Genomic DNA, 26,456 nt, shown 5'->3' with positions numbered 1-26,456 from the left:
AGCTGTAGCAGATGAGATGTTCTGGGTGCCTGTAGAAGCTGATGTGTCTCATTCCAGCATCTTCACCTGGAAATGTGTGGCAGCACTCTGCAGCGAGTAAGATTCTCAGCCGGTGTGCGTACGCGTCTGTGCGAGCCTGCAATCATAAATACACTCAGTCTCTTGTCTGAAAAGGTCAAAATATCTATGTTTTTCTGGCCTTGGAGCACTGGGGTTATTTCTCTAAAAAAAAAAAAGTGCTTTTATTGAATGCAACTTGAAAGTACTAAGCCCTGAGTCATGTGTGACCCTGGCACCAGCCAAATCCCTTTTGAGTACTTGGTCATCTAACCCTGTGTGCATCATGCAGGTTGAGGTAGGAAAGTTCTCCTCTTCCCGTCACCTTCTCTTGCAGCTATCTAGACAGTATCTGACACAGAGGCACTATGCGCTGGCTGTTATATAAGCCATCAGGTTCAAACCCAAACACCCTTATTTGGCCCTTTAACTGCTGTAGCCATGAATTCCGGAATGGCCCTGTGTAGCTAAGAACTCGTATCTTGACCAATCTTATGCTCTTTGATTGCTGTGAGTATTTCCTCATTCCTGTACTGAGATATAGCTGTAAATGTAGAGGTTAGTGCCTCTCCCTTATTATATGGTTTGCAATAGGAGAATCTTGCTTCTCTCTATACCGCTCTAAAAGGCCAGTCTTCATCACTGGTTAGCTGGCTTCCTCAGCTTCCCCACCACTGTTTCTGCTCTTTTCCAGTCTTGACTCTGCCAGAGGCTGTATTCTGTAGGGCACATCAGGCTTTTATTTCACGTGAAGCTCACAATCCTTCAGAGTCAAAACTACTGAAAGGTGTACAGTGTTGTTTCCTCACACTTTCTCTCTCCTAAATAGTTGTGGTTTGTAACTCTTATGGTCTAGCACAGCATATCCATGCTTCCATCATAAGTGCCACGGGGAAGACATACTTCACATCCAATACTCTTTCTAAATGATGAGTTTTACCAGAGCTGGGAAATAGCTCAGGTGAGCGACCTTTCCATGGAGGTGGTCTACATCAAGGCCTCTTTCTTCGGTGAGTGGGAGGAAACCAGAAGAATGGGGACAAGTGTCCGAGCAATCTTGTCAGGGAGTGACAGTGTGTGAGGGGGACCCTCGCTCAGCAGTCAGGTTTGATTGAATTAGTTGTTCAGGTATGTGGCAAAATGGAACTTGGGAGCAAACAGAGAACCCAGATGGATGTGTTTAGCTGCAAAGAGGGTCAAAGGAATAAGGTTTAGAGGAGGCAGAGATAATCACACAAGGTCAATCACTGATGTCTGTCAAGTGCTGGAGAAATTGGGTCAAGGGGAGGTACAAATCAATGTCTTAGTCCGTTTAATCTGTAGTATCTCTGCGCAGCCTATTGGGTTAAGCGTTTGGTGGTTAAGTGATGGTCAAGGGTTTGCTCTCACCAGACTAAAACTCTAGAAATGCAGTGAAGTGAAATTCATACTTATACATATTGTGATGGAAGGGCCATTTACATCATCCTTTCCAAAACACAGAATCCTCTCTGATAATATAACTGGTATTGCGTCCAAAAGAAACATCAGAGTGCGAGCAACTCACATAGCATAGGAATGAGCCATAGTATGAGGAGGGGAAGTTCTGATCCTCGTTGTACAAGGAGGGGAAGTTCTTATCCTCGTTCTGCAGGAGTGTTTTCCAGTCAACAGTGACCTGAGTGAGGGCTGGACTTCAGGTGCCATCCTTCCCAAGAAAGTACATCATGTTTCTCAGCCACCAAGTCCTTCCTGTTTCACTCTTGGGAATTTATCATACAAAGTCAAAGTTCAGTGGAATGGATGGAGCCAGTTCCCGTCCAGACAGCTGTATAGCTTGATAACTGGATGAGGTGAGACATGTAGGTTTAAAACCCCATAAGAATTTGAACCTGACTTTCTGCATCACTTCTTGGTGCTCGAACTGCTGAGAGAAGGGAACTATAATGCCCCTGTCCCTCCAACCATGCTTTCTGAGGATGAACCAAGATAACTTGGTGGACCCAGGCCTGGACATGTGTAGATTGTCAAGGGAAGTCATGGCTGCTGATGTGCTATAAATGCTATGCATAGGAAAAAAATGAGTAGAAAACCTAAGTCATGTGGGTAATTCTAATGTGTTACATTTTACTTTCACGTTTTGTTACTTCCACTCCATACTGTGAGGACTATACCTCACAGGGAACCAGGGAGGCAGCACTGGCTTGTTGAATAAGGGTAGAGATTTCTGATCTGTGACTTAGAAGCTTTCAGAATGTTGGTGATTCCTCTTCAAAATTTCTCAAATACAGATCAATGTAGTCAATGAAAGGTAAATGCAATCCCTTCCTCTTACTGCAGAAAAGCAGTGCAAAATTGCAGTCCTACCACTGTGGAAAAGCAGGGAGGAGCTGCCTGGGATATCCTGGACTGTGTAGGACGTCAACAGTGAAAGTGTTGGCTGGTGGGGACATGTTGCTGGGAAATCTCTCTGTTTCACATGTGAGGACCTCTGGGCGTTGCCCTGTAGGTGGAAGCTGAGGCTGGGTGGCATGAGGAGCAAAGCAGGATCTCTTTTGCCAGGAGATCATGAAGACAAAATACTCTGCAAGGTTTTCCCAGGGTCTGTGCTGACCTGGGAGAACAACATTTGTCAGGCTAATTGCGGGAATATAAATTTTAAGATGAGCTTCCTTGCACTGAGGGCATATGGGGCTTCTGTTTTGTGTGCCTATACTGGCATGAGCCTGGAGTCAGCAGAGTCACTCCTGATTTATATGTGCTGAAATGTTAGCAGGATCCTATCCAGTGTCCTGCGCTCACTCACTTGAGTGACCTTTTTCTTGTTATACATGAGGCTGCTCTGGGACGTGTTCTAGGTCATCATGAGCTCTCGTGCCCTCAATTGTGAGCAACACATTTGTCTCAGTGCAAGATTTTGCCTTTGTTATGTTTGGTCACCTCGGGCTGATCTGAGGCCTCCATCCAGGTAGCTTTGCAGTCTACAGAGCAAAACTGAGCAGCTTCATCAAGTGGTGCCCCTCTGTGTGCATGTGTGTGTTCATGCACACGTGTCTTTCTTTCCAGCTCCTTCTCTCCCTCCTATTTTTCCATTTGGTTCTGCTTTGCATTTTATTTATAATGTGTTGTCCTGTTGTGAGTATTGCTCATGCATGTTAAGATTCCCTAAGGAGTCTGTCTGGCACTGAAAAATTAAAATGAACTTTTTTGTTTTTCACACTCTCAAAGCCCTTTATTATAAGCTAGGGTTTTTGCTCCAGGGTAGTAGGATGTTGGGAAGAGCTGAAATATGGCACTGATGAGAATCAATTAGTATAAAAACTGCATTAGTACCCAACTGCATGCTGATTACCTCACCCCAAAGGCCAATGTGTTTGCAGTTTAGGTCACAAGTGAAATAAGCGTGTTGAATCTCATTCTATCATGTCACTCTCTTATGGACTTTCTTTTCCACCTCAGTGCTTTTCTCTAGATCTGCAAATTGTGTCCTATTGAAAACTAGGCAAAATATGTCTGGAAATAGCAGCTCCTTCCCTTCTTCTCCCCCAGAAAATAAGGGAGTTGTCTTGCAAATACCAAACTGATTTGCTTCAATTTGGTAGATGGCAAGAAGGGACTTTGGTGCCATTCGAGAGTGAGGAAGGTGGTAACTTATCTTAAATCTACAAGTTTGACTTATTTTACATGAGGGATCTGAGTTTGTTATCTCTGCTTGCTGTAGAGTCCCAAGACATATCTTGCACAACCAGTCGTGTGATTTCTTTTCCTCTAAGAGTCTGTGCAACACTGGCTTTCCTTCCAGAGTTAAACGATTCACACAGTAAATTGAAGAATCAACTCTGATTCCGGTTATGTGGTGATCTTAATCAGTTAAGAAAAATAGTGTCCTCTCTGCTGTTGAATTCCTTTGCAAGTCCTAAGGATATGGTAATGGTTCAATATCCTGCCAGTCTGGAGGTGAGCAGATTTTGGGGTTTGTTTAATTCAAGAAAGGAACAGAGTAAGGAAGATCTATCAGGTGAGGACTTGCTCTATGTAGCCGAAGGCTTTGTCTTTCGTGGCCTCTGATCCTCTCCTACTATTCAACAAAACTTAGTTTTTGTCCTCAGTTGTCATTACGCTTTGGCCAGGAGAAGAGAGATGTCATTTTTACTGCAGACCACCCAGCTTTGTGGCACCTAGGTTTTAATGGCAGACAGGGGGTGAAAACTGTGGGAGGTTCTGTCTTCTCTTTCCCTGTGTCCAGTTCTGCTTAACCACAACTGTGTCCTAATTCTGACTGATGACTTGGTGTGGTCACTTGCCCTTTCTTCCACAGGACACATCATATGCCTCTATAAAACCTCTTGATAGCTTTGTGGTACAAAAATGTGCAATGTAAATCCAAAGGGCACTCTTTAAAGTAAGGTTGTAAAATGTATACAGGGCCCATCCCACTTTGTTTCTTACTATTTTCCCTGTTCCTGTTGTAGGCACCTGCACAGCATCGGGTAAAATCTGATGCATTTTCCTTCTGAAACAGAGTACTACTCCAGATAATTAGTCTTGGGGAAGATGAAGCTCTGCCTCCCTGTGGGGGAACAAATTCAGCTAACCAAGTAGGCTGGGGCTGGTGTTGGCATGTCACACGATAACTGCTTGACAGTGCTTCCTTGTTGCTTCACTTATTGAACATGAGCATTATTGAACACATGCTCAAGGAAAGGCAATACTTGTTCCTCTGACAGCCAGATAAGCCCATGTCCTAATGTACAGCTGTGGTAACTGCTTTGCTGCTGTGGATACAAGCATATCACCTGGTTTTCTGCTGGCCGGAGCAGAACATCTCTTGGGCTGCAAAGAAAGACTCTAAAATGCCACATCACTTGTTCTTCTCTTTGACATAAAGTCACTTGTGCATAGTCAAGCAAACTTATTTGGTCTGGATTTCATTTCATTTTGCAACTACAGGAAGTCACAAACAGTTACTTACAGTAAAAGTGAGTAAATTTTCCTGGTGCATATTTGGGTTTGTTCTTGTCATGCACGATTGCTATCAGAGCAGGAGGTGCTGGAGCCCTCTCTGTCCGCGCCTGATCCTTCCTGTTGGAGCAGGGCTGTACGTGGCTCTCCTAAGTGACGTGTTTTGCACCTGGCAGAGAGTTCAATAAACCTCAGAAATTCACTAGATGTGCGCAGATGAGCATGGGGCCAGGGTTTGGGTTCTCTCTGTCTCTTTGTGCAACTGCCAGTGGAATGCATTTCCCAAGCCCCCATCTGCAGCCCAGTTTATTTTCCCTCCTCTAAACCTTTTCTTTGTAGGGCAAAATGGAGAACAATGGGGAGCAATGGTCTGAAACTGAGAAAAGCGAGGGAAAAAACTAGGCTAACCGTCAGCAGCAGTTTCATAACTGATGGAAATGAGTATGGGAGCATTTGCCCCTGGGAAGAGGCTGAATCTTTTTTATCAGATTCAAATGAGGCAATGCAAAGGAGAAGGAGGATTCTATTAAAATTAGAGGAGAGGAAAAAATAAAAAGGGTTTGCTGGCATGACTTGGGCTGGAGGAACTCTTACAATCTGTTAACTCGGTACAGATTGAAGACTTGGTTATAGGGTATTTCCTGTTAGAGACACTTCAGCATGTTGCCTTTCTTACAAGAACAAGGTCAAACGAAGGGACTCTGATTTATTAGAACCTCAGGCACTGCCTATCCTCTGGGGTGGATGTCTGGAAGAAGCGGATAGCTGTGAGGAGGCTGCTGTGGACATTTAAGAAGAGAATTAGATGACATTTGCAGTGTAGAATACAAGACCTTTGTCAAACCCAGCCTGAATGTTGGCTGTGGCTGGAGACCTGCAGCTGGTGTAGTTACAGTGCAAAAATGTGTACAGTGCTATTGTTGAGCTGTTGAGTCCCTGATAGCTCTATTTAAGGCTTGTACTTACAAAGCAACTGGAATAATATATTTGGTATGGTGGTAACTGTTCTCTCTGGCACTTTTATTTAGACTTGAATTTTGTTCAGGTTTTTGGCCAGACCCTCAGCTGCTTGCAAAGTGGTGAAGCAGGACTGTGATAATGGTTCTGACTATCCCTAGGCACAGAGCTCCACCTCACCTTGGGATTGTCCATAGATCTATACCAGTAGACTTCTAATGTGTTATCTTCCTCCTCAGTGATACCTCCTCTGCCTTTTTTTTTTCCTTTCCTACCCCACTCTAGTCTAAGTGGGTAATAGAATAAAATGGGAACTGCCCTTGGATAACCTCTGGTGAGCAGAATGCTTCTTTGCTGACACAGCTTTATAAATGGATTTATAAATGCTATGTGAAGGCCACCATCGTGTCTCCATGGAGGAGCTTCTTTAGTGGTGCCTACTGAGCTCATCCAGGCTGCTTTGGCACTAGACCCACTTGGGAGACTTGCCTGCTCCTCCTGTGAAACGATCACCCCCGTATGCCTCCGCCTCAGCCCTGAGGAGCACACTCTGATCCAACAGAAGTGTCGCCATGAACCACACGCTCTGGTGTTTTCCTGTTTCAGTCACTTTGGGGACAATAAATATCAATGGTAATAAATAAAAGCAGATGCTATAGACTGAAGATTATGTATGACCCATTTTTGCAACTGCAGTATGCATGTTTTAGTACATGAAGTACTCTCTCTGTGTATGGTTCAGTTTCTTCTCCTACAGCTCTCTAGTGTAGCCCCTCTGTGGCAGGGAACTGGGGTGGCTGGGCAACACAGGGAGGGAAAGGAGCCTTCTGTGGGTGCGGGTTTAGTCTGATGCACCTATAGGCTGCAAAACTTGTTGAGCAAACAAGTCCTCTGAAAAACAAATTCATGCTGAAGGGGTTAGTCTTCCTTACTCTGGTGTCCGTGCTTCTGTGCCCATTTTTTCAGGGAACTGAGGACAGATTGAAAGAAATGTCCAGGTTTCAACCTGGTTCTTTCTGCCTAATTCCTACCCCCTTCTTGGACCTGCCAGTATTCTCCAGTCTCAAAGCATGGTAGAAAGTGGTATTTAACAAAATACAACTTCCTCTTTCTTTAAAACTCAGTTTCCTAATTCAGTATTGTCTTGGTTAGAACTTTATACAAAAGACTGTAAGAATTTTAAAGTAAACAGAGATTTTCTTGGGTGAACTGGTTTGCAGAGCAGGAGAGAAGGTTAAGGGATTTTTCATCTCACAAGATGTGGCACTCACTAGTGTAAGCTCCAGGTCGCACATGCAACACTATGTGTTACCATCCTCATATAGCAGCTCAAGTAGAGATGCAGTAGTCTTAGACTCTTCTGTGTTTCACTGAGGGTCTCAGTTGAGATGAGGGAGGAGGTATGAACATGTTTATAATGCTTTAGGGCTTGAACTAGTTGTATGTGGAGCCAGCTGGGGTGTATCTCTGGAATGCAGCTCATGTATGAAGAATACATGAAGAATACTGCATTCAGTGTGAAACAGGCTTCGCTGCATGAAGCAGTGAATATATCTATATGGATATAGATATAGATATCATGTGTGCATATGTTTATCTCAAATGCAATTAGTTCCCACTCCTAACTTTCATTTGAACTGTGAAACAAAATGATACTGCTTCACGTCTACTGAAGCAGAACTTCTTGTTTCAAATTTGGTGACAAATGTGCCATTGAATGAAAATGATTTGGCTTAAACTAGTGAGCCTGTTTTCAAGAGAAACCTTCAATTCTATCAGCTGTCAGTTTTTGAGCTTCAGTGCTCAGAATTAAAGTATCCTCAGCCAAAACCAGAAATTCAATAGGTTAAGTAGATTTGCTTTTCAGTAGCAATAAAAGACTGACAAGACAAGGGGAAGTAAATGTAATGTTTTTAATGCTGATTTGAACAGTCTCCCGTGAAGTCAAAGCACCAAATGTTGGGTCTCTTTCAGTGAAGCCAGATGGCACTGAATTAGGAACTTGCCCGGACACACCTTGTTTTCAGTATTCATCGCTGAAGGGATACTCTGGATGGTCACGCCACCTGTGAATAGGTCAGAGTGAACAAGTGAGCTTCTTGAGAGAACCAGGTTATCACGACACTGATGCAGTTGTCCTGTGCCTAGCAAAACTGTTCTCTTCCTTGGACTACACAGGTGGCCTTAATGGAAAGCTCTTCTGCTTATTCAGAAGCTGTCTGCTCCGAATAATCTTCCCTGCAGAGTTGGAAGCAAACCTGTGCATTTAAGGAGAGGACAGCAAAGGACCATTTTTCAGGCTTACAGACTGCATACCTTAAGGACAGATGGGAAAAATCAACAAGAGTTTGAGTGTCAGCTATTCTTGCTATATTTGTGGATTTAACTCAGGTTAGCAGAAGTATTGTTGGGAAGTAGGATGGCTTCACTATGTGTGCGTTGTGGAAGGGGAAGACTTCTTTGTTCAGATGTCTAGAAGGACCCTCAGAAATAAGGGCTATATTTGAAGGGGAGGTGGACACATCAAACTGTATCACTTTGGCTTATGCACTTAGAACTGGCATGAACAGGTCTGGGTCTGGTATAGTGCTTTCTCCAAGAGGCTGCCATACCCATACAAAGTCTGGCTGTCCTCTAGCTCAGCCTGGATGTAGATGCTTTTAAAGGTTAATAGCATCAGTGGCAGAGAATTCACAAAGGAGCCTTGGGGTGACCCAGTTCAGGGGAGAAAGGTATGTTCGTGGCTGCATACTAACAAAAGCAGGGATGCTTTAGGTTTCATTTTAAAACCTGTGTGCTCAGGGAAAGCATGTGATCCAGTATCATTATAAAAGGCAAGAAGATGATTCCTGGGCCAACTGCAAGTGGGGAAAAAAATAATGTTGTTTGCCTGTTACTGTCAGACTTGAGAGAGGTAGTTGAGTTTTTCTGTGGATTTTCTTGTTGGAGATGATGATGCTAAACCACAAGCTCTGGCTTGACAAACACTTCTTATTAGCAAAATCAAAATTTTCTGAAGAACGTTCTCAGGTGCATCACAGCAGCTGGCTGCCTTGCCTTACAGCAGAGCACAAGAAGTACTGGCATTTATCCCAGCTGTGAATCCTTCCAGTTTGGGAAGAATACATTTCACAACATTGAAGTTAACTAACTGGAAGGCATCAAACATTTTGAATTGGTTGTGTCAAAACATTTCATTCCGATATTCAGCCAAGCTGAAGTGTTTACACATTAACAGATTTACTTGGTTCAAAAAAATAAGCCACAGCACTTTGTCTTGTTTGATTTCAGTATAATTTGACAATGTCTGAGTTGCCAGTGTCATAATCTCTACTTTCTATCTGTGGAGCATGCTAATCAGATCTTGTATGTTCAAAGGTCTGAGTCCTTCGAGTGAAAATGACTCACTCAGAGGAGTCAAGGCAGCTTGGAATAACTGGTAAGGAAGAATAACTGTAGCAGAGACCAGGAGCACAAGATAAATCAAGCAGCAAGATTAATATAAAACTTGCCCAGCACAATACTCCCAGATTTCTTCAAGGGGAGAAGAAACCATTTCAGACTAAGAGTTCCTGGAATACTCATAATTTTATAAAACCTCCATTTTCACTTCAGATGCTTAAGGCTTTCCACTGATTTCAATATCCTGTTCATATAGGCTTACTTGCACCATCAGAACAACAGATGTGCACACAGTGCCCATAACAGCTGATAACTGGAAGACTTCGAGGAAAACTGGATTTTTCCATTCCTGCTGGCATTTGTGTCATAGTAGCTGAAGGTTCTGCGCTAAGCTGACTAACTAAAGTCTTTCTGTATGATGGTTTGACTTTTTTTCAGATACTTATTGCTGGATGAAATAAGAAATCTCTTTAGGCTGATAACTCATCTATTGTTGTGTCAATTCCAGACGCTCCAGTGCGAGAACACACAGTAAGGCAGAATATGTTTAGCTACTCCTTACATGGCAACATCACTTTTCTAAGAAAGCATTTATCACAGTTGAGTTCAGAGTGTATGTAGGCATTTTCTGCAAACATGGCACTCCTGCAAAAAATAGTGCTAGCAATGTCCGTCCTACGCATCCTGTTTTCTGCGTCTTTAGTGGTCTCCTGTGACCAAATTTAGTCTAATAAAGCAAAACAGTTTTTGGATAGGTGGCTTAGGAAGTTTTTCTCATGTGGGCATTTACATCCTCTAATTTTGCTTCTGGAAAAGGCTCTTGTATTTGCACCAAGATTACATTTTGTGTATATACTCACTAAAAGTTTAAATGATGTTATAGCTCAACTTCGCTATGAAAAAACCAAACCATTTCAAATACCAAAACATGCAAGAATCTGCTAGGTCATTTGTGAGAAGTCTTCTGGAACTATGTGTTGCTATGTTTTTTAAAAGGTATCAATGGAATCACCTCATCCTGCATAAACTGGTACATTGCATTTTTGTTGCTCTATTTAAGAGCTATGTTGGTATAAACAATGTATTTTAAAAGTCACATTCGTTGTTTACGTTTCCTCATTTTGATCTGTCTCGGTATCAGCCTGCTGCTGCTGTATCATTTAACCAAAGCAGGTACCAGTGCCTCTGCCATCTAGCTTAATAGCTAGGGAACAAACAAATTTTAGTCAGCCAGGTTTAAACAGGCTGTACCAGCTTTAAGAGATACCAATGTAGGAGCAAATTGCTGTGGCTGCTCTTCAGACCGGCTACATTGTTTTGCTTAATGGCCATAGGAGAAAAATATATCTGATCTATTGCTGTGTTGTGTGGATTAAAGAATCGACCTCAGCATGGAGAAGAAAGCAACAGTTCATGATCTCTGCACCATCTAAGGGGGGACCTTATCACTCTGTACAACTACCTGAAAGGAGGCTGCAGCATGGAGGGTGTTGGTCTCTTCTCCCAAGTAACAAGTAAAAGGACAAGATGAAATGGCCTCAAGTTGCACCAGGGGAGGTTTAGATTGGGTATTAGGAAAAAACTTCTTCACAGAAAGGGTTGTCAGGCATTAGAACGGGCTGCCTAGGGAAGTGGTTGAGTCACCATCCCTGGGGATGACACACAGATGTGGTTCTTAAGGACATGATTTAGAGGTGGACTTGACAATGCTAGGTTAACAGTTGGATACTGTGATATTGAAGGTTTTTTGCAACCAAAATGATTCTATAATTGATGGAAGGCTATTTTAAGTTTTAAGAAACTAAAGCTTTGGAACACCTAGCTGAACTTAAATGTGAACAGTGAAAGCCATTATGATGTTTTAAACTTAATTCATATTTCCTATCGTACTTATGCAGTAAACCACAGTAAGTGGTTTACTTGTTCCTTTGCAACATTCCTTCCATCTTTTGAGCAATGAAGCTCCTTCTCTTCATTTTTAGTGCTTGAGCACACTACAATTTGGCAAGATGCAGATAATCCAAAGTAACAAGAAAATTGCATGGAAACTAACTTCTAGCATTTGGCTACACACTGAGAGCCCTGAAAATGGGAAAGTGTAAAGTTTGGCCATAAACCATAGATGTTCTTGAGCTGAAGGTAAGATAAGTGCCTTCATTCTTCGGAAGAGGTGTTGAGTCAGTCTGAGCCTGCAGGGGTAGATCAGCCTTCAGGTGAAGCAAGACTACATTGGGTGGAAAGCTTTATCTCATAAGCAGCAAGAGATCAAGCCTTCTTAATGATCAGAAGAGACAATGAGGAAGTGGTCTCACAGTCAAACAAGATGCATGGTTTTCTTCTTTCCATATAAAAAGATACAACTCAACTGACCGCAGAAGAGGGAGATTGCTGAAGAAGACAACATCAGAGGAAAAGTCAAAACAAAGTTTCTGACCACTTGTGGTCACTAATGTATCCTCATTCATGAGGAAGTTGGGTAAGCAAATTTTGATGTTCTGACCAAAGTATTAAGTGAGGAGGAGCAGAGCTTTCCTTAAATTAGCCTTGTTGTTTCATGTATTAGCACTCTTAACTCTTAGCTTTCCATATGGCATTTAGGACAAGTTGCCTCTGGAATCACTAGGTTTACAATCCATAAGCCATTATACTCAAACAGTGATGTGCTTTGCTGAGCACTGGAAGTGAGGGTGGGAAGGAAAGACAAGAAAGGGCTCGCATTTGAAGTTCTGCTCTGATATCCACACTGCTAGACAGGAGCAATGCTACACCTTGTGAATGGCTGAAGCCAACATTATAACATAGCAGAAAGCGTTTAGGGAGATGGAGCAGAGAGTGAATAGCCTGATATATTCAGTTTCTACTGAGTGGGCTTTTGACATCTGAGCTGTAAGCAAGTATTGCATGCTTATTTTTGCAGTGGGTGCAGGAGCATATTCAGGCTGCATTAAAGACCTCCCATATTTAAACCTTACCTTAAAATAAGGTTGTTTACACAAAAATTAAAAAGTGATTTTTGTTTTGTTTTTTTGTTTTTTTTTTAAATCCTCTGAAAAGATAGGAAAGTTCTATGAGGATCTAGGATTCCTCCTGGACTTACATTAACAATTCCACATAACGAACGTTTTTGTTCAGGGCTTCAATTTCTTTCATCTCTTTCTCAGTGAGGGAGAAGTCAAAGATCTAATGGAAGGAGATGTTAGGAATACGTTAACATTTCTTGACATGATCAACATTCATATGTTTCAGATTTCAGAAGTCAAATCTCCCCTTATTCCCCCTGGCCATCTACCCTACAAATCAGTACTTGCTTGCACTTTTAGTAAAGTCTTGAGGACATTAATAAGTCCAGTCAATTACTTATACTCTCTTGCAAGAAGAGGAGGTAGTCTGGCAATTACTGGGCCACCAGCTTTGGAAGCAATACATTGACAGGGAAAGCAGGGAGCAGTATGAGCACTAAGTGCTGCAAGGCACACAGGAACAAATGCTTCATCTTATTTGGGTGTGGTGGTCTAGTCAGATGTTTTATGGTGGTGTGGTTATGAGCCTTTCTGGCACATTGGTATGCAACAACCCTTCCTTAACAAAACTGCCCCATACATGAAGACTGGGTAGAACCAGTCAGTTATTCCCAAATACTGATGGCCAGGTACCTAGGGCTGCTGACCTACCGAATTATTTCACCTCACTTGTGCTGCTTGCTGCAGTAACTGGTACTCTGGGATACACCTCAGTTGGAACTTTAGCCACTCCAGAGGGTTAGAAGACACTGAAATTTCCTCTCTACTCTGCTCTGTTATTGTCATATCATAATACCATTAAGTGAGGGGACAAAAAGCATGAAATGCGACAGAGCTTGACATTGGTCAAGCCTTGTGTTTAGAGAAAGAAATGGGATCATCACTTTCTATTGGGCACAAGCCAATGTAAGTGGATTAATCCATGCACCCTCAGAGTATGAACTGACCTGGAAATTCTCCTTGATACGTTGTGGATTGAAGCTTTTTGGGATGACCACCACCCCTCGCTGGATGCTGAAACGCAAAGCAATCTGTGCAGCTGTCTTGTTGTACTTCTTGCCAATGGCATTCAGCACAGGATCTTTCAGTAAAGGAGGGGAGGACACATTTACCCTGGAAAAAAATTGGAGAAGGAAAACAAAAAAGCTCTCCTTATCCTCAATGTCAAAACATAGCAGCATCTACTTGTTTCTGAACAGCATACATCACCTTTTTGACAACTAGTGTGAAAGATGGGAGAAAAGCTTTGGCATTTAGGTTGGCGGGCAGTCAAAAGCAACTTCCTATGTCATGTCCCAATGTTGACTTAGTTTCTACTTCATCGCCTAAGCCTCAGTATTCCCAGTTACAGACATTCCAAGTTACAGATGCTTTCTGTTAGAGGAGACCTAAGGTGACCTGCTGTACAGACCACCTGGCACTTTTTGATGACAGCATGCAGCAGGAGTGTCGCAAGTTTACATTCACAACAGTAATATTTAGACACTGAAGTTCAAAACTACTTGGAAAAACAGGCACAGTTATTTCGCACAGAGACCCAGCAATGGAGAACTATCATGGCCCTGCTGTTAGAAAGTGACATAGACTTACCATGTTTCATCTCTTGAGGTTCCCAATGGGCTGTACCCAACAATAACAATGTCATGTTGCCTGCAAAATTCTAAGAGTTTGGGTTGGGTAAAATAGGGATGGCATTCAACCTACAAGAGTAACATAGAAAGAATTATTAACTAACAGACCAGGTGCAGAAGCAGGTGGTGTTGCAATATTTGTGAGAGCTACAGACCAGGTGACACTTTCAGGAAAGGATTCATTTAAGTTCAGGAATAGGGAAGCTCAGTCTGTGGTTACTGTTCTGTACATTGCTGGGTGATAGATGATTTTTTTTTTTTTTTTTTTTTTGGTGGACAGCAGATCAACATCTGCAATTATACTTTGGTTGCAGAGAATTTTTATTGGCCCCCAGTGGAAAGGTGGCAATAAGTGGGGTGAAGGGATAGAGATGAGTGAAGTTCACTAGAAGTAGGCAGAGCAGGTAACCCATTTCATGTGGGTCAGATCTTTGTTCCTCTGCCTCTTGTGTTTGGAATGATGTTTTTAGGGCAAATGTTGGCATAAGCTGTCCCAGATAAAAAGGTAAGGGGTGTATATGTAAAAGCTGAGATATCTCCGTAATAGTTATGACCTTGTTACATGCTCTGTCCTCCTACATTGCAAATACTGTACATCATTCCCTTACAAGCAAGGATTTTCTGGCTGTGTTCTCAGTCTCTGCGAAAGGGATGTCTACAAGGTGACAGAGCAGCCACTGTTTGCAGGCAGACTGAAGCTAGCTGGCACATCTGTGCATGCTGGCTATCTGCCCTAAACTGGGCTTAATCTTTTGCCTGGCTTTCCTCAACGCTGGGAAGCAGCAGCAATGCTCAGTGCAGTCTTAGGTGCACGCCAAAAACAACAATTGCATTTTGCACCCGCTGGGCTTGTTAATCAGTGAAGGGAGCTGGAATTTCCTCCTCTCACAGGCTGCCTTTACCTGCAGGCCAAGGACAGAAATGAAGGCTACAGCCAGCTGTCATGCCTTGGTTTATGTCAATCCTATCCCTCCAGGTAACAGCTGAGGGTGGGAAGTTGGTCCCAATTGGTGTCTGACCTCTTCTCTGATACTACTAACGTGGGTATTTGTTCATGCCCGATGAGTCAGAAGAACTTTCCACTGAAATGCAGCGAGATGCCAAATGCCAGAGTCAAAGGTATTGGGCATAAAGATGGGTCACTGTTCCTTACTGCCTTCTCTGAGACCTGCTACTTTAACTCAGACATGCCTATCATCTTCATGGGCTTGTTTGGCTCAAGTTGGTTGCTTAATGGGTTCTCCTCTTTAATTTAGGTTTTTCTCTAACTCTTACTGATGTCTTATAGGAAAGGCACACGAGAGCAAGTACAGGCAATGAAGGAGTTACTTCTAATGGCTTTTAAACTTCAGAAGCTTAGAGTGACTTAGGATCCCTGATATTTAGGGTTGTTTTGGTTTGGTGTCAGCTGAGGTAGACATGGCTTCATTGGTTAGCCCTGAATGGTTTGTCTTGGGAATTTTTTGAACTTGAAGTAAGGTACGTGGCAGAGAGTTAAGATCTTCATTCACTCAGTATTCAACCTTGTTAAGGAGCTTCACACAGCGGCACCAGTTTTGTAGTCCTGGAGCAGGAACTGAGGAGAGCAATCATTCCAGCATCTTCAAATGTTTATCTTTAGCCTAGATAGGATGAGTAATATTTTCAAGCTAGAAATGGAAGTGTGACAGTACAGAGGGCAGCACCTGCGGCAAAGTGTATGTCACCCTTCTGCACGAGATGGCTTTGGCCATGTGTTGCTTCTGTGTTGCCTGCAGGGCAGTGGCACCATGGTGGGTGCTGCCCTTGGCTTGTAGTCATACCTGGTTGCTGACAGGTTTGTACTTAAGTCCAGGCTTGTTCAGGATCATCTCCAGCTGCCTGCGGTTGAAATTGGAGACGCCAATAGACTTTGCCAAGCCTGCATCTTTACATGCTTCCATAGCCTGCAAAGAAAGCAAAGACTGGTGGAGCCACACATTGGCTTGATTCCTTGGAGCATGCTTCTAGGGATGGTAGGTGGAAGATAGCCCATTCCTGAGACTGCAGAAAAACCTTTGCTGCAGCAGAACTAACAGCTCTACTAGCATGAGGACTAGCACCATCCTGCTATTCTAAACTCTGTTCCCACACAGACCCCCTTTCCAGACCAAACCCTTACGTTTCATACCTCCTGTGAGGGTAGAATTTGTCTGGAGAGCAGAAAGATTAATCTAAGATATAGATATGTAAGTGCCAAACTTCTGCTTTCAAAGAGTTTTTCTTACTTTTAGCACTGCCTCAAAGCTGGAGAAGGGAGTGTGAGCAAAACAGATTGCTTTCCTGATGAGTCAATTTATTTCTTTTGATTGTATGAGAATTTTTCATATGAAGTCTCTATCCAGCGAAATCCCCTAAATATATGGCAAGGCAAATCACAAATCCAGCACAGAAAACTTCAGTACAGCATAAACTTGAAAAAAAAAATTAAGGGAGAGAAGAATTCCAGATATTCTGCACTTCAGAAGAATCCTAATAGCTGAGAAACCCTTATGAATACTGGATATGAATACATACCCTGGTCTTCATTAACTTAACCTGCTGGGTTGTTAAGGGGAAAGAGGGTCCTTTCCTACAGTCTCCCCCTTTGCTCCCAGGAGCTCTGCACACGAATGATTTGGTGACTGTTTGAGGCAGAGCAGACCCCACCATGGAGCTGAACGCCCCTTCTGCTGGTTTTGTTATTCCTTTCTGTCTCGCAGGAGCTGAAAGCAGGGAGGTAAGAGGCACCATGTATTTGATGACCTCTAGTTGGCCTCATATGCTTTGTATCACTCGGTGACAGGTCAGCAAATACAGTCATCTGGAGCCATTTTTGCCTGCTAGCACCATACTGAGAGAGTGAAACTATTTGGATTCAGTTTAGCCAGTTTTATTTAGATTGATGCTATTATCTGCAGGCATTCACCACCACCTATTTTTCTCTTGGCTTATTAGCCAAAGAGAGTGGCCTGCTACACTTTGTCCTTTGCAATAAGCACCAGCTTGGAGATAAAAACGTAAGTGTTCCAACAGCTGTTGCTTTTAACATTTGAGCAACTGGCCTGTGAAAAAGAGGAATGAACCACATCAGCCGAAGGCAAGGGTAACATAAACAGCCAACGTGGAAGTCCCCGTTCACCCTGAGACACAGCCTGGATAGCTCAGCTGCCAGGGGAAAGCCCGAGGTTGCCCTGGGCTCTCCCTGACTCAGAACTTTCACTCAGAATTTCACCCATTCTTCATCTTTATCTGGTGCACCTCGAGCAGAGCTCTGGATGGTGCAAGCTGAAGTAGAGCATGTAGCAGTCCATGTTATCTCTCTCAGTGTGAACTGGGATGAATTAGTGATGCTTCTGCAGCAGATCTGGTGCAGAAGGAGAGCTGACCAGCTTTGGCCATGAATTAAAGAGTATCCAAGACTTTGAAAGGTGAGGAGATTGTTAATTTCACTTTCTGCCTCACCTGAGATCCTGATGCCAAGTGACAGTAGGCTTAAGGAGACATCTAGATACAGGAGTAGAGTGCATCACAAACAAATTCAGGATGCAGTCTTTCAGGCAAATGCTACTACCCTCCACGTTTTCCTTAGCAGAAAAACGTTGTATTTTCATCTGATAATAAAAATCAGGAGTCAACCTGTTCTGATGGCAAGGGTTTGTTTGGTGTTGTTGTCTGTTGTGGGGTGGGGTCTTTTTGTGTGTTATTTGTTTTTCGTGTTTTTGGGGTTTTTTTAAATTTTTTTTTTAAATGGTGAGCTTTAAGGGAAATTCCATTTTATCTTAAAGGTGAAAACCTTCCTTTTTTGATGAGGATTTGGTCACATCTTAGGGCTCCAACTTTTTCCTGCTGTAAAGATCTGATAAAGAGTGGAGGTTGGTAAAAACCTACAGATACTTCAACTACCAAATGTAGAGTGCGCTCTCTGAAAGAAGGAATGTGGATGTCAGATATTTCAATAATGTTTTATTTGTTATGAAAATAATTAAGTGATGGCAAGAAGCAACATCCTTAGGGACAGAAGTAAAATTTATCCATGGAGCTAGTAGAATCTGATCCGTTTGCCCTGTTAATATGCCTCAGCACTGTTTATGAAGGCTACAAGTAAAACTGAGAATGAGGATTTGTGTTTTTAAAGCATATATGGATGGATGTTTTGTTTGCTTACCTCCCAAGTGGCACATAAGTCTGTCTCATGGTAGATAAATTTTCCATTTTCATCTTTTGGGTAGATTGCATCTCCTGGCTGAAAAGTAAAACCACACTTTAGTGCTTTAAAGAAAATTTTTCACAAGATTTTTCCATGGACTCTGTTTCTATTCACAAAAAAAAAAAAAAACAAAACAAAACAAAAAACAAAACAAACAAACAAACAAACAAAAAAAACAAAAAACAAAAAACAAACCCAAACAACCTAAAAAAATTTTTAAAAAATTCAAAAGCTTTCTCAAAACCACCCTAAGTTCAACAGGTCATTCATGCTGAGCTTACCACATCCTCTACGGCTGGATCATCCTTGGATGCACTTCTGAACTGTCACATGAGTGCACACTCAGGAGTTCCTGGATGGCCTTGGTTTGCAATAAACTTTTGACCTTTACATTATGGCCTCCAAAGGACTAGTCTCCTTTCAAAGGGCTGGATTAGAGTACCAACCTGTATTCTCTTCCATTTCATCCCTCCTTTTATCCCAGCCCTTCCCCTGATCCTGCTTGTGTCCTGGGCACCTGGGAGGAGTACCAGCTACCTGCAGCTCCCAACAATTGGAGGGACAATTTCCAAGAGTTATTTACTAGTAGTAGAGGGTTACCTGTATAGCTATAATACAGGCTGTGAACCTCTTAAGTGCATTATTCAGCTTTCTTCTGGCATTTGGAAATCTTTCTTCCTACCTCTATTCCTCATAAACAAGACTTCAGAGATGAGTCATGAGTCAATATCTCACATGCACAGCTATCTTTTATTTGCTGGTCATTTCACTGCTGTTGCAGGCAATGTATTAACACCTCCCTCCCTTTTGTCTGATTGCAATTTCACTTTTTTTTTTGTTTTTCATAAAAACCCTTCAGTGGTGTTTGACATTTGATCTGACTGCAAACTGCTATATTTCAAAGGTCCGGGTACAAGATGTTGACATGATAACTTGGGAACATACAGCTGTGACTAACATGATCAGGAACTGGTGCCTCTCAATTCAGTTAAGAAGTTCAATTTCAAGGCATTTCATGGGAAAAGTGAGCCTAAGAAAAACACAGCCTCAGATTTCAGAGGCCAAGGTCTAAATTACAGGCATAAGTCTGTTTCCTCCAAATGTGGTGGTTTTCCTTGAAGAATTCCACAGATAACTTGTTGCCTTTGTTGCTGTATCTTGCTGAAAAAAAAGAAAATCTTGACTAGGAGGTAGGTGGCTGTTTGCTATATTTTCTATTAGCAGGCAAACAGTTTGCCTTTATAACTTGAGGTGGAGAATCTACAAAACCATGCCATTTTGGAATAAACCCTTCATCCCCATGATATCCCCACAGACTCTCCAAAGACTGCAAGTTCAATGCATAGGAGTTGGACTTCTTTGAGTTCAGGGGATGACTCTGAATTCAAGACCTTTTTACTCTGTTCCACTTCTAATTCATTACCTTCTGTTAAACATTACTTTTTTATGGTAGTCAATATACAGCAATTACATTAACTAATTTATCATCCCTCCATTTTCCTCTATCACTTAAAAAGTAAACAAAGTCAGGATGAACAGCACTTGAAGATGAACTTATCTTGACTGAGAAAAGTGGTGCCAGCTGTTGTGGATTTCTATAAGGCTCAGTTCTACTTCCTGCCTCTGGGGAACTGTACAGGGTGTTCAAGTACAGTTTTGTCTGCTCAGTGTTCTCTAGGCAATACTTTGTCCACCAAGCTACCTTTCTGTGCAAGAGAGTTCCTGGATGGAAGAACTGTCTGCAGATGGATAAAGAGAGATAAAGTGCTGACAGAAAGGTGGTGATGACAGGATGGTGGTTACTGGGTTTTTGAAAAGGTCTTTTAGAAGCTGGTCATGTTTCTCAGCTTTGGGTTCTCATGCACTTACACCACACCAGTCATTACCGCAAATGCTGTTGTCTTCTCTTGGAGATAACCACACACCTTGGACTGAACATAAGGTGGCTTCCTACCGTGCTGCCATATGAGCACTGAAGCAGGTGGGACAACACTGTACAGTCACTGCCACTGTGCAGGAATCATACTGTGTCATGAGGGGCCTGGAGCACCAGTCTTATGAGGTTGAAGGAACTGGGGCTGTTTAGCCTGGAGAAAAGGAGGCTGAGGGGAGACCATATAGCTGTCTACAACTACTTGACAGGAGGTTGTAGCATGGAGGGTGTTGGTCTCTTCTCCTGAGTAGCAAGTGATAGGAAGAGAGGAAATGGCCTCAAGTTGCACCAGGGGAGGTTTAGATTAGATATTAGGAAAAATTTCTTCATGGAAAGGGTTATCAGGCATTGGAACAGGCTGCCCAGGGAAGTGGTGGAGTCACCATCCCTGGGGGTGTTTAAAAGGCATTTAGTTGTGGTTCTTAGGGTCATGGCTCAGTACTAGAGTTAGCTTAGGTTATGATTGGACCTGATGATCCTAAGGGTCTCTTTCAACTGAAATGATTCTATGATTATATGATTCTATGTTCAAAGCCTGTGGTCACTCCAAAAGCTAGCAGTCAAGTCACTTGCATATTTAAAGCACAGCAGTCGGTAGGTAACCACTGAGAGGAAAAGCCCTGTTCCCATTATAATGATTTCCTCACCAACACAGATGCAGGAAGGCAGCTCTGCATGTCCGATCACTTTCATACAATGCTCTTTGACAAGCAGGTTTTCTCAAGAGAGCAATTTTAACAAGCTGTGAATGCTTATTGTGTAATATAAAGAGGTAATAGGAAGTCAAATAGTGAGGCTATTGGCCTGTTTCGATTTATTCTTTTAAAGTGACAAGAGGATACTTGGATGAGATGTTCAATGGAAGGCTAACATAACTTCTTTCCTGCTAGATCACAGAATAATTTAATTGGTGGGTATTTGGAGAACATTTAGTACACAGCTACCTGCTTACTGATGGATCAGTCATCTGAGCAGAGCCCCCTAGAAAACCTGCCAGTGGGTATCACACACAGTATCACAGTATGTTTGGGATTGGAAGGGACCTCAAAAGATCATCTAGTCCATTCCCCCTGCTGGAGCAGGAACGCCTAGGTGAGGTCGCACAGGAATGTGTCCAGGCGGGCTTTGACTGTCTCCAGGGAAGGAGACCTCACAACCTCCCTGGGCAGCCTGTTCCAGTGCTCTGTTACCCTCACTGAGAAGAAGTTCTTTCTCAAATTTAAGTGGAACCTCTTGTGTTCCAGCTTGATCCCATTGCCCCTTGTCCTATCATTGTTTGCCACTGAGAAGAGCCTGACTCCATCCTCGTGGCACTCACCCTTTATATATTTATAAACATTAATAAGGTCACCCCTCAGTCTCCTCCAAACTAAAGAGCCCCAGCTTCCTCAGCCTTTCTTCATAAGGGAGGTGCTCTACTCCCTTAATCATCTTTGTTGCCCTACGCTGGACCCTCTCCAGCAGTTCCCTGTCCTTCTTGAACTGAGGGGCCCAGAACTGGACACAATATTCCAGATGGGGTCTCACCAGGGCGGAGTAGAGGGGAAGGAGGACCTCTCTCGATCTACTGACCACCCCCCTTGTAATACACCCAAGGATGCCATTGGCCTTCCTGGCCACAAGGGCACAGTGCTGGCTCATGGTCATCCTGTTGTCCACCAGGACCCCCAGGTCCCTTTCCCCTACACTGCTCTCTAATAGGTCATTCCCCAACCTATACTGGAACCTGGGGTTGTTCATACAGAGGGCATGTGGTGGCCTGGAGGAGACGTGGTCTTGCTCATCATCTGCCTTGCTAGGGTAGAGTGGCTGAGCATCACCACTGGTCTAAAGAGAGGTAGGACACAAGTCCTGAACAGGGAATCTGTGTGAGGAAGAATACAAGGAGGTACAGGCTAACATTGGTAGGGCAGTGAATAATGTCACCCCAGATGTCAGCTGTTCCCAATTCACCCAGAAGTGCTGGTATGGTGGTGCTCTCCTCTTCTGAGTGGTGCTCTCCGAAAACAGATTCCTCTCACTCTGTCTAAAAGTCCCTATTGAGAGCTTGCACTGCTGGGCCCTGCAAGGGCAAGTTTCTTACTGATTTGACTGTAAGCTTTGTCTCCAGTTCTTCACTGATTTCCAAGCAGAGACTAGTTTTGTTTGAAGGCTTTTGACGAGACTGCGATGTCTGCAGACTAGGGCAGAGTAGGAGTGTGTTGGCATTACACCTGCACACTGCTCACCAAAGGCAAGCATCGCATTCAGGATGGGTGTATTTGTCAGAGGGAGCATAAAAAACGAAACCTGTCACCATTGCAGAAGAGTGGGATTTTTTCCTTTTGTGTTTGTCACAGAAAAATGCAAATTTTTCAGGCAGAAAGTGACTTCTTTTTTTCTCTCCTCTCAAGAGGGACGTGAATGAATCTACAGGACTGATACTCTTTTAACAATTCAGATTGTTGATACAGGCCTCAGGGAGTCAGATGTATATTACTTTAAAGCCAGCTGTCTATCTTTATATTGTGAGACAATGACCTTCACTATGTGGGAGAATGAACTACTAGAGAATACAAACACAAGCAAAGGGAAACAGGAAATTGCAAGTGGTGGGAAATTTTTAAAAATGTTCCCAAAAAGGTTCCATACATAGGACTGTATAAATAAAGTTTTAATATCTGAGTCCAGTTATTCATATACCAGTCTTAATGGGATATGGCTTTCTTGGGGAAAAAGCAATGGCATGTCTATGGTGATTGTTTCATTGGTAAATCGCTTCTTATCTGATACTTCTGGCAGTTTGGAGCCCATAGTAAAATATAATTTTAATAATCAGGGAACAGTCTGCCTTGCAAAAAGAGGCCAGTTCAGAGCTTAAGCACCCCAGAGAAACAATTAGCCAACTGATTGCCTGACCCTGTTCTCTCTTAAAAAAATAAATATATATATATATATGTATATGTTTAATTGATTCAAAACCACTTAAATACGTTTTGAACCTCATTCTTCTAATTTCAAGGTTATTTAATTTGCCTTTATATCATGTAATTGCAGAGGAAAATTGTAAAGCAAGGTACAAAAGGCTGTGAAACAAGAGAGTTTGGGGACTTGCAAGAGCTTGTTGCAAGAGAGGCATGCAACGCTGATGGGAGCTTGTGTGTTCAAAGGTTTTTGCTACAAGTTGCCCAGAACCAGCAGTGTGAAGGAATATGAGGCTTTAACTTTTTAGATATTTGAGAGCAAGACAACCCACGTTTGGGACCAGCTGTGATCTACTGTAGCTGTCCAAGAGGAGAGCTGGAGCTATGGAGATTAAGATCACAACCATGATTTGCCCAGTAGCTTTAATACTACTGAGGCTATCCAGTTTTTGGGGACAGAGTAAGGAAATAAACCTGATGGCTTTTTCTCCGTTCCCTCTCCCCTCCAAACTTTGCCCCTTAGCCCTTTGCTGCTTTGTGTAACCACTTTTGTCCAGTGCCTCCCTCCTCGTGGCTCAGAGAGGATTCAGACACACGTGCTGCTTCAGTTACAGTAATTTTCCAGCACGGAAGTGTTCAACCCCAGTAAGGAGACCTGTTCTTCCCATGGAGAGACCCCATGCTGCAGCTGTCAGCAACTGTCTGTAAGTCTCTCTCTGTGTGAGTAGTACACAGAAATGTATGTGTGCAGTATGTATAAAAAATGTCTGGCCAGAGCGCTATACTCAACATGGACTGGAAGCTGCAAAGAGGATGGTAGATGAAGACCTTGGTTCAAGCCAACCATGCACTTTGTAGGGCAGTTTTTCTTTTTACCTTGAAAGCCATTGGCAGCTCAATAATGTAGAGGTCAACGTAGTCCAGCTGCAGGATCTTCAGGGTTTTCTCCAGCGTAGGGCGCACCAGCTCTGGGGGGTGGCAGGTATTCCACAGCTGGGGAGGTAAGCACAGGCTCTTTTTTGGGTGCCAGGATGAACAATGAGCACCCTTCAGCTGACACCACCCCCACTCCCTGCTACACATGCACACTTGTCTTTCTGACAGAGCCCATTATGCACAGTGCAATGATACTGTGGTCTACATCACTGCAAGACAAAGGTGAGGAGCCTTATTCTGTTCTCTGCCAGAGGCAGATGGAGAGGCTACAATAGAAATCCTTGCCCAGGACTGTCCCCGTAAAGCCATTATATATTTGTTTATTACAAGACAGGTTCTTCTGAGTTGAGTATATTGCAAACTCTTGCTCAATGAACTTAGGCAGATTCCTTCTGTTTTCTGAGCTTTCCAAGTATGTGCTTTCACTGGAAAACTATGTTCCCACAAGAAATCTGTGGTCAGTTTTATGCTTGAAGGCAGAAGCTCAGATCATGTGAGTTAGCTCTTGAACAGCCAAGGACCCAGCACAAAGAGAATCTTTTGGTTTTCTCCTGTGGTCATGGAGCCTGAGTGACTGTCTGACCTAGGGAAGTTTTAATTTACGTCCCCAGTCCTCACTGAAAGCTGTATAACTGTTTAGCTACTGTAAGGCAGGTGTGACTGGTTAAAGCCCAGCCTTTTCAACCTCTTTAATCACAACTGCTTCCTTATGGGGTTATGCCCTGAGGTTGCTATGGAGTGTCCTTAGTTGATTAGCTTTCAGCACTATCTGTAACTGAACTCTGTTGATGCAAATCTCTTGCAAGAATAAGACCATAGCATGGTAATTAGTAACCAAAAGCTCTTTGTAAACTGATTGCTGCAGTTAAAATCAACAAAAAAACCTCCAGAATTAACACAGAATAGAAGGTTTAAAGTGCCATTTGCTTGCACACAATAAGCTGGGCTATTTTATCTTTTTTTTTCAATGCACAAAACTGATGTAGAGTCATGTTGAGGTTTTTGGCATCATTACTGGATGGGAAAACCTGCTGTCTGTTGGTATGGTCATTGTCTAGACAGTTCTGCCACCAAAGCTGGCAGTTACCTCATGCCAAGGTATGAAATGAATTTGTTCCTGAGACACGAAACACTTGAATTGCCATTTTCAGGAGAAGATAATGATTATAGGTGTCAAAGGACACAGCCTGGATAAGTTTTAAAGTATTTTAGATCTTCAATTTTTTTAAACAAGATTATTGTTTTCCCATGGAATGACTATCTATCTGCTCAGTTCTGCCAGCAGAGGCAAGGACATGTTATCTCAAAGATCAGTTGTTCTGAGAACAACACATTGGACCCTGTCCTAAGTTGATAAACCAAAGCACAGTTTGGCACCTGGAAAATCATACTAGGCCTTCCTCAGCTGGATGATGCAAGGCGTGAAGATTTTATGATCACTAGATGGTGGTTAAACAGGCTGAGGTGTACTACAGTAAAGGGACCAAGGTCCTGCTCTCAGAGTTTCAAGCTGTTCCATTGGATTTCCTGAAAGCCTTTGGTCTGGGTGTTTTATAAGCATTTTACATGTAAAACGAGATGTTGTTTTGGACCTAAATGTAGGTAAAGGAATGAGTCTGTATACCCTCCATGTTTAGTTTGTTTTGTTACTGTGTTTTGGAAATTTGGTAACCTGAGTTATGTTGATACTTTAGAAGCAGTTTTTTCCAAGCGCCCTTTCTGGCCTAGTGCTATTGAGCTCGATACTTGCCAGTCGCTTTAAAAAATTGCAGAGGTTCTAAAGAAACAGCCTGTAGAAATAGCAAACATTTGTACTATGTTAATACATAGATGCCATGGAAACTTGAGTTTCATAACTGTTTTCATGATTTGTACAAGTTCTTGTATTATCTACCTAAGTAGAACCCATGTAGACATTTGAGCAATCAAAGCTGCCAGCTGGCTCTGGCATTTCAGGACACCACGTTTCCTGGAAATGTTACTTCTAGTTTAATGAAAGAAATATCCTGGGATGAAAGAGGAGACCAAAAAGGTCTTGCTATGTAAGCCAAGCGAGATGTTGGCAGTTGATGTAAAACCTCTAAAATTTCTGGATGCTGAGCTGCTCTGCCTGATCAGCCAGCCAAAAGCAAGAGCCAAGTGCAAGTGCTGATGATTTCAACTGGCAGATGCAGCTTGATAGCACCAAGTCACTATTCCAGTAATGCTGCCACTCAACGGGGCTCTTCTTGTTAGTCCCTGCTGATGGACCAGCCTTCAATTTGCATCATCTTTGTTTATGGAAAGATCTACATGAGGGGCTTGTTTCTGATGGGTCTTGGGAATTTCTAGTACTTCTGCTGTCAATAAGGCTGAAAACAAAACCAGCTTTTGTTGTACAAACTGCTTTCAAGAATGGTCTACTGTATCTACCACATTTCCCAGAAGATGCAACAATTCACATCAGACAGTTGCCAATCGATGGCTGAT

At 42.8% G+C, this 26,456-nt stretch overlaps 1 protein-coding gene across 1 annotated transcript in view; it reads right to left on the bottom strand.

The window, feature by feature from the left end:
• Positions 1-7,854: 7,854 nt before the first annotated feature.
• AKR1D1 (aldo-keto reductase family 1 member D1) overlaps positions 7,855-26,456 on the bottom strand; it is a 37,641-nt gene continuing 19,039 nt past the window's right edge. Inside the window, exons 3-9 of the mRNA XM_065841092.2 lie at positions 23,928-24,044; positions 18,174-18,251; positions 15,811-15,933; positions 13,968-14,077; positions 13,325-13,490; positions 12,455-12,537; positions 7,855-8,021 (exon numbers count right to left, since the gene is read on the bottom strand). Of these exons, the coding sequence (XP_065697164.1) occupies positions 7,979-8,021; positions 12,455-12,537; positions 13,325-13,490; positions 13,968-14,077; positions 15,811-15,933; positions 18,174-18,251; positions 23,928-24,044 (720 nt within the window). The 3' untranslated portion in view covers positions 7,855-7,978. The remainder of the gene's footprint in view (positions 8,022-12,454; positions 12,538-13,324; positions 13,491-13,967; positions 14,078-15,810; positions 15,934-18,173; positions 18,252-23,927; positions 24,045-26,456) is intronic.

This window comes from Patagioenas fasciata, chromosome 1 (genome assembly GCF_037038585.1).
Source record: "Patagioenas fasciata isolate bPatFas1 chromosome 1, bPatFas1.hap1, whole genome shotgun sequence".
Taxonomy (NCBI): domain Eukaryota; kingdom Metazoa; phylum Chordata; class Aves; order Columbiformes; family Columbidae; genus Patagioenas; species Patagioenas fasciata.
Note: the sequence above shows the minus strand (reverse complement) of the source record. Positions and strands in the feature narration are given on the sequence as shown.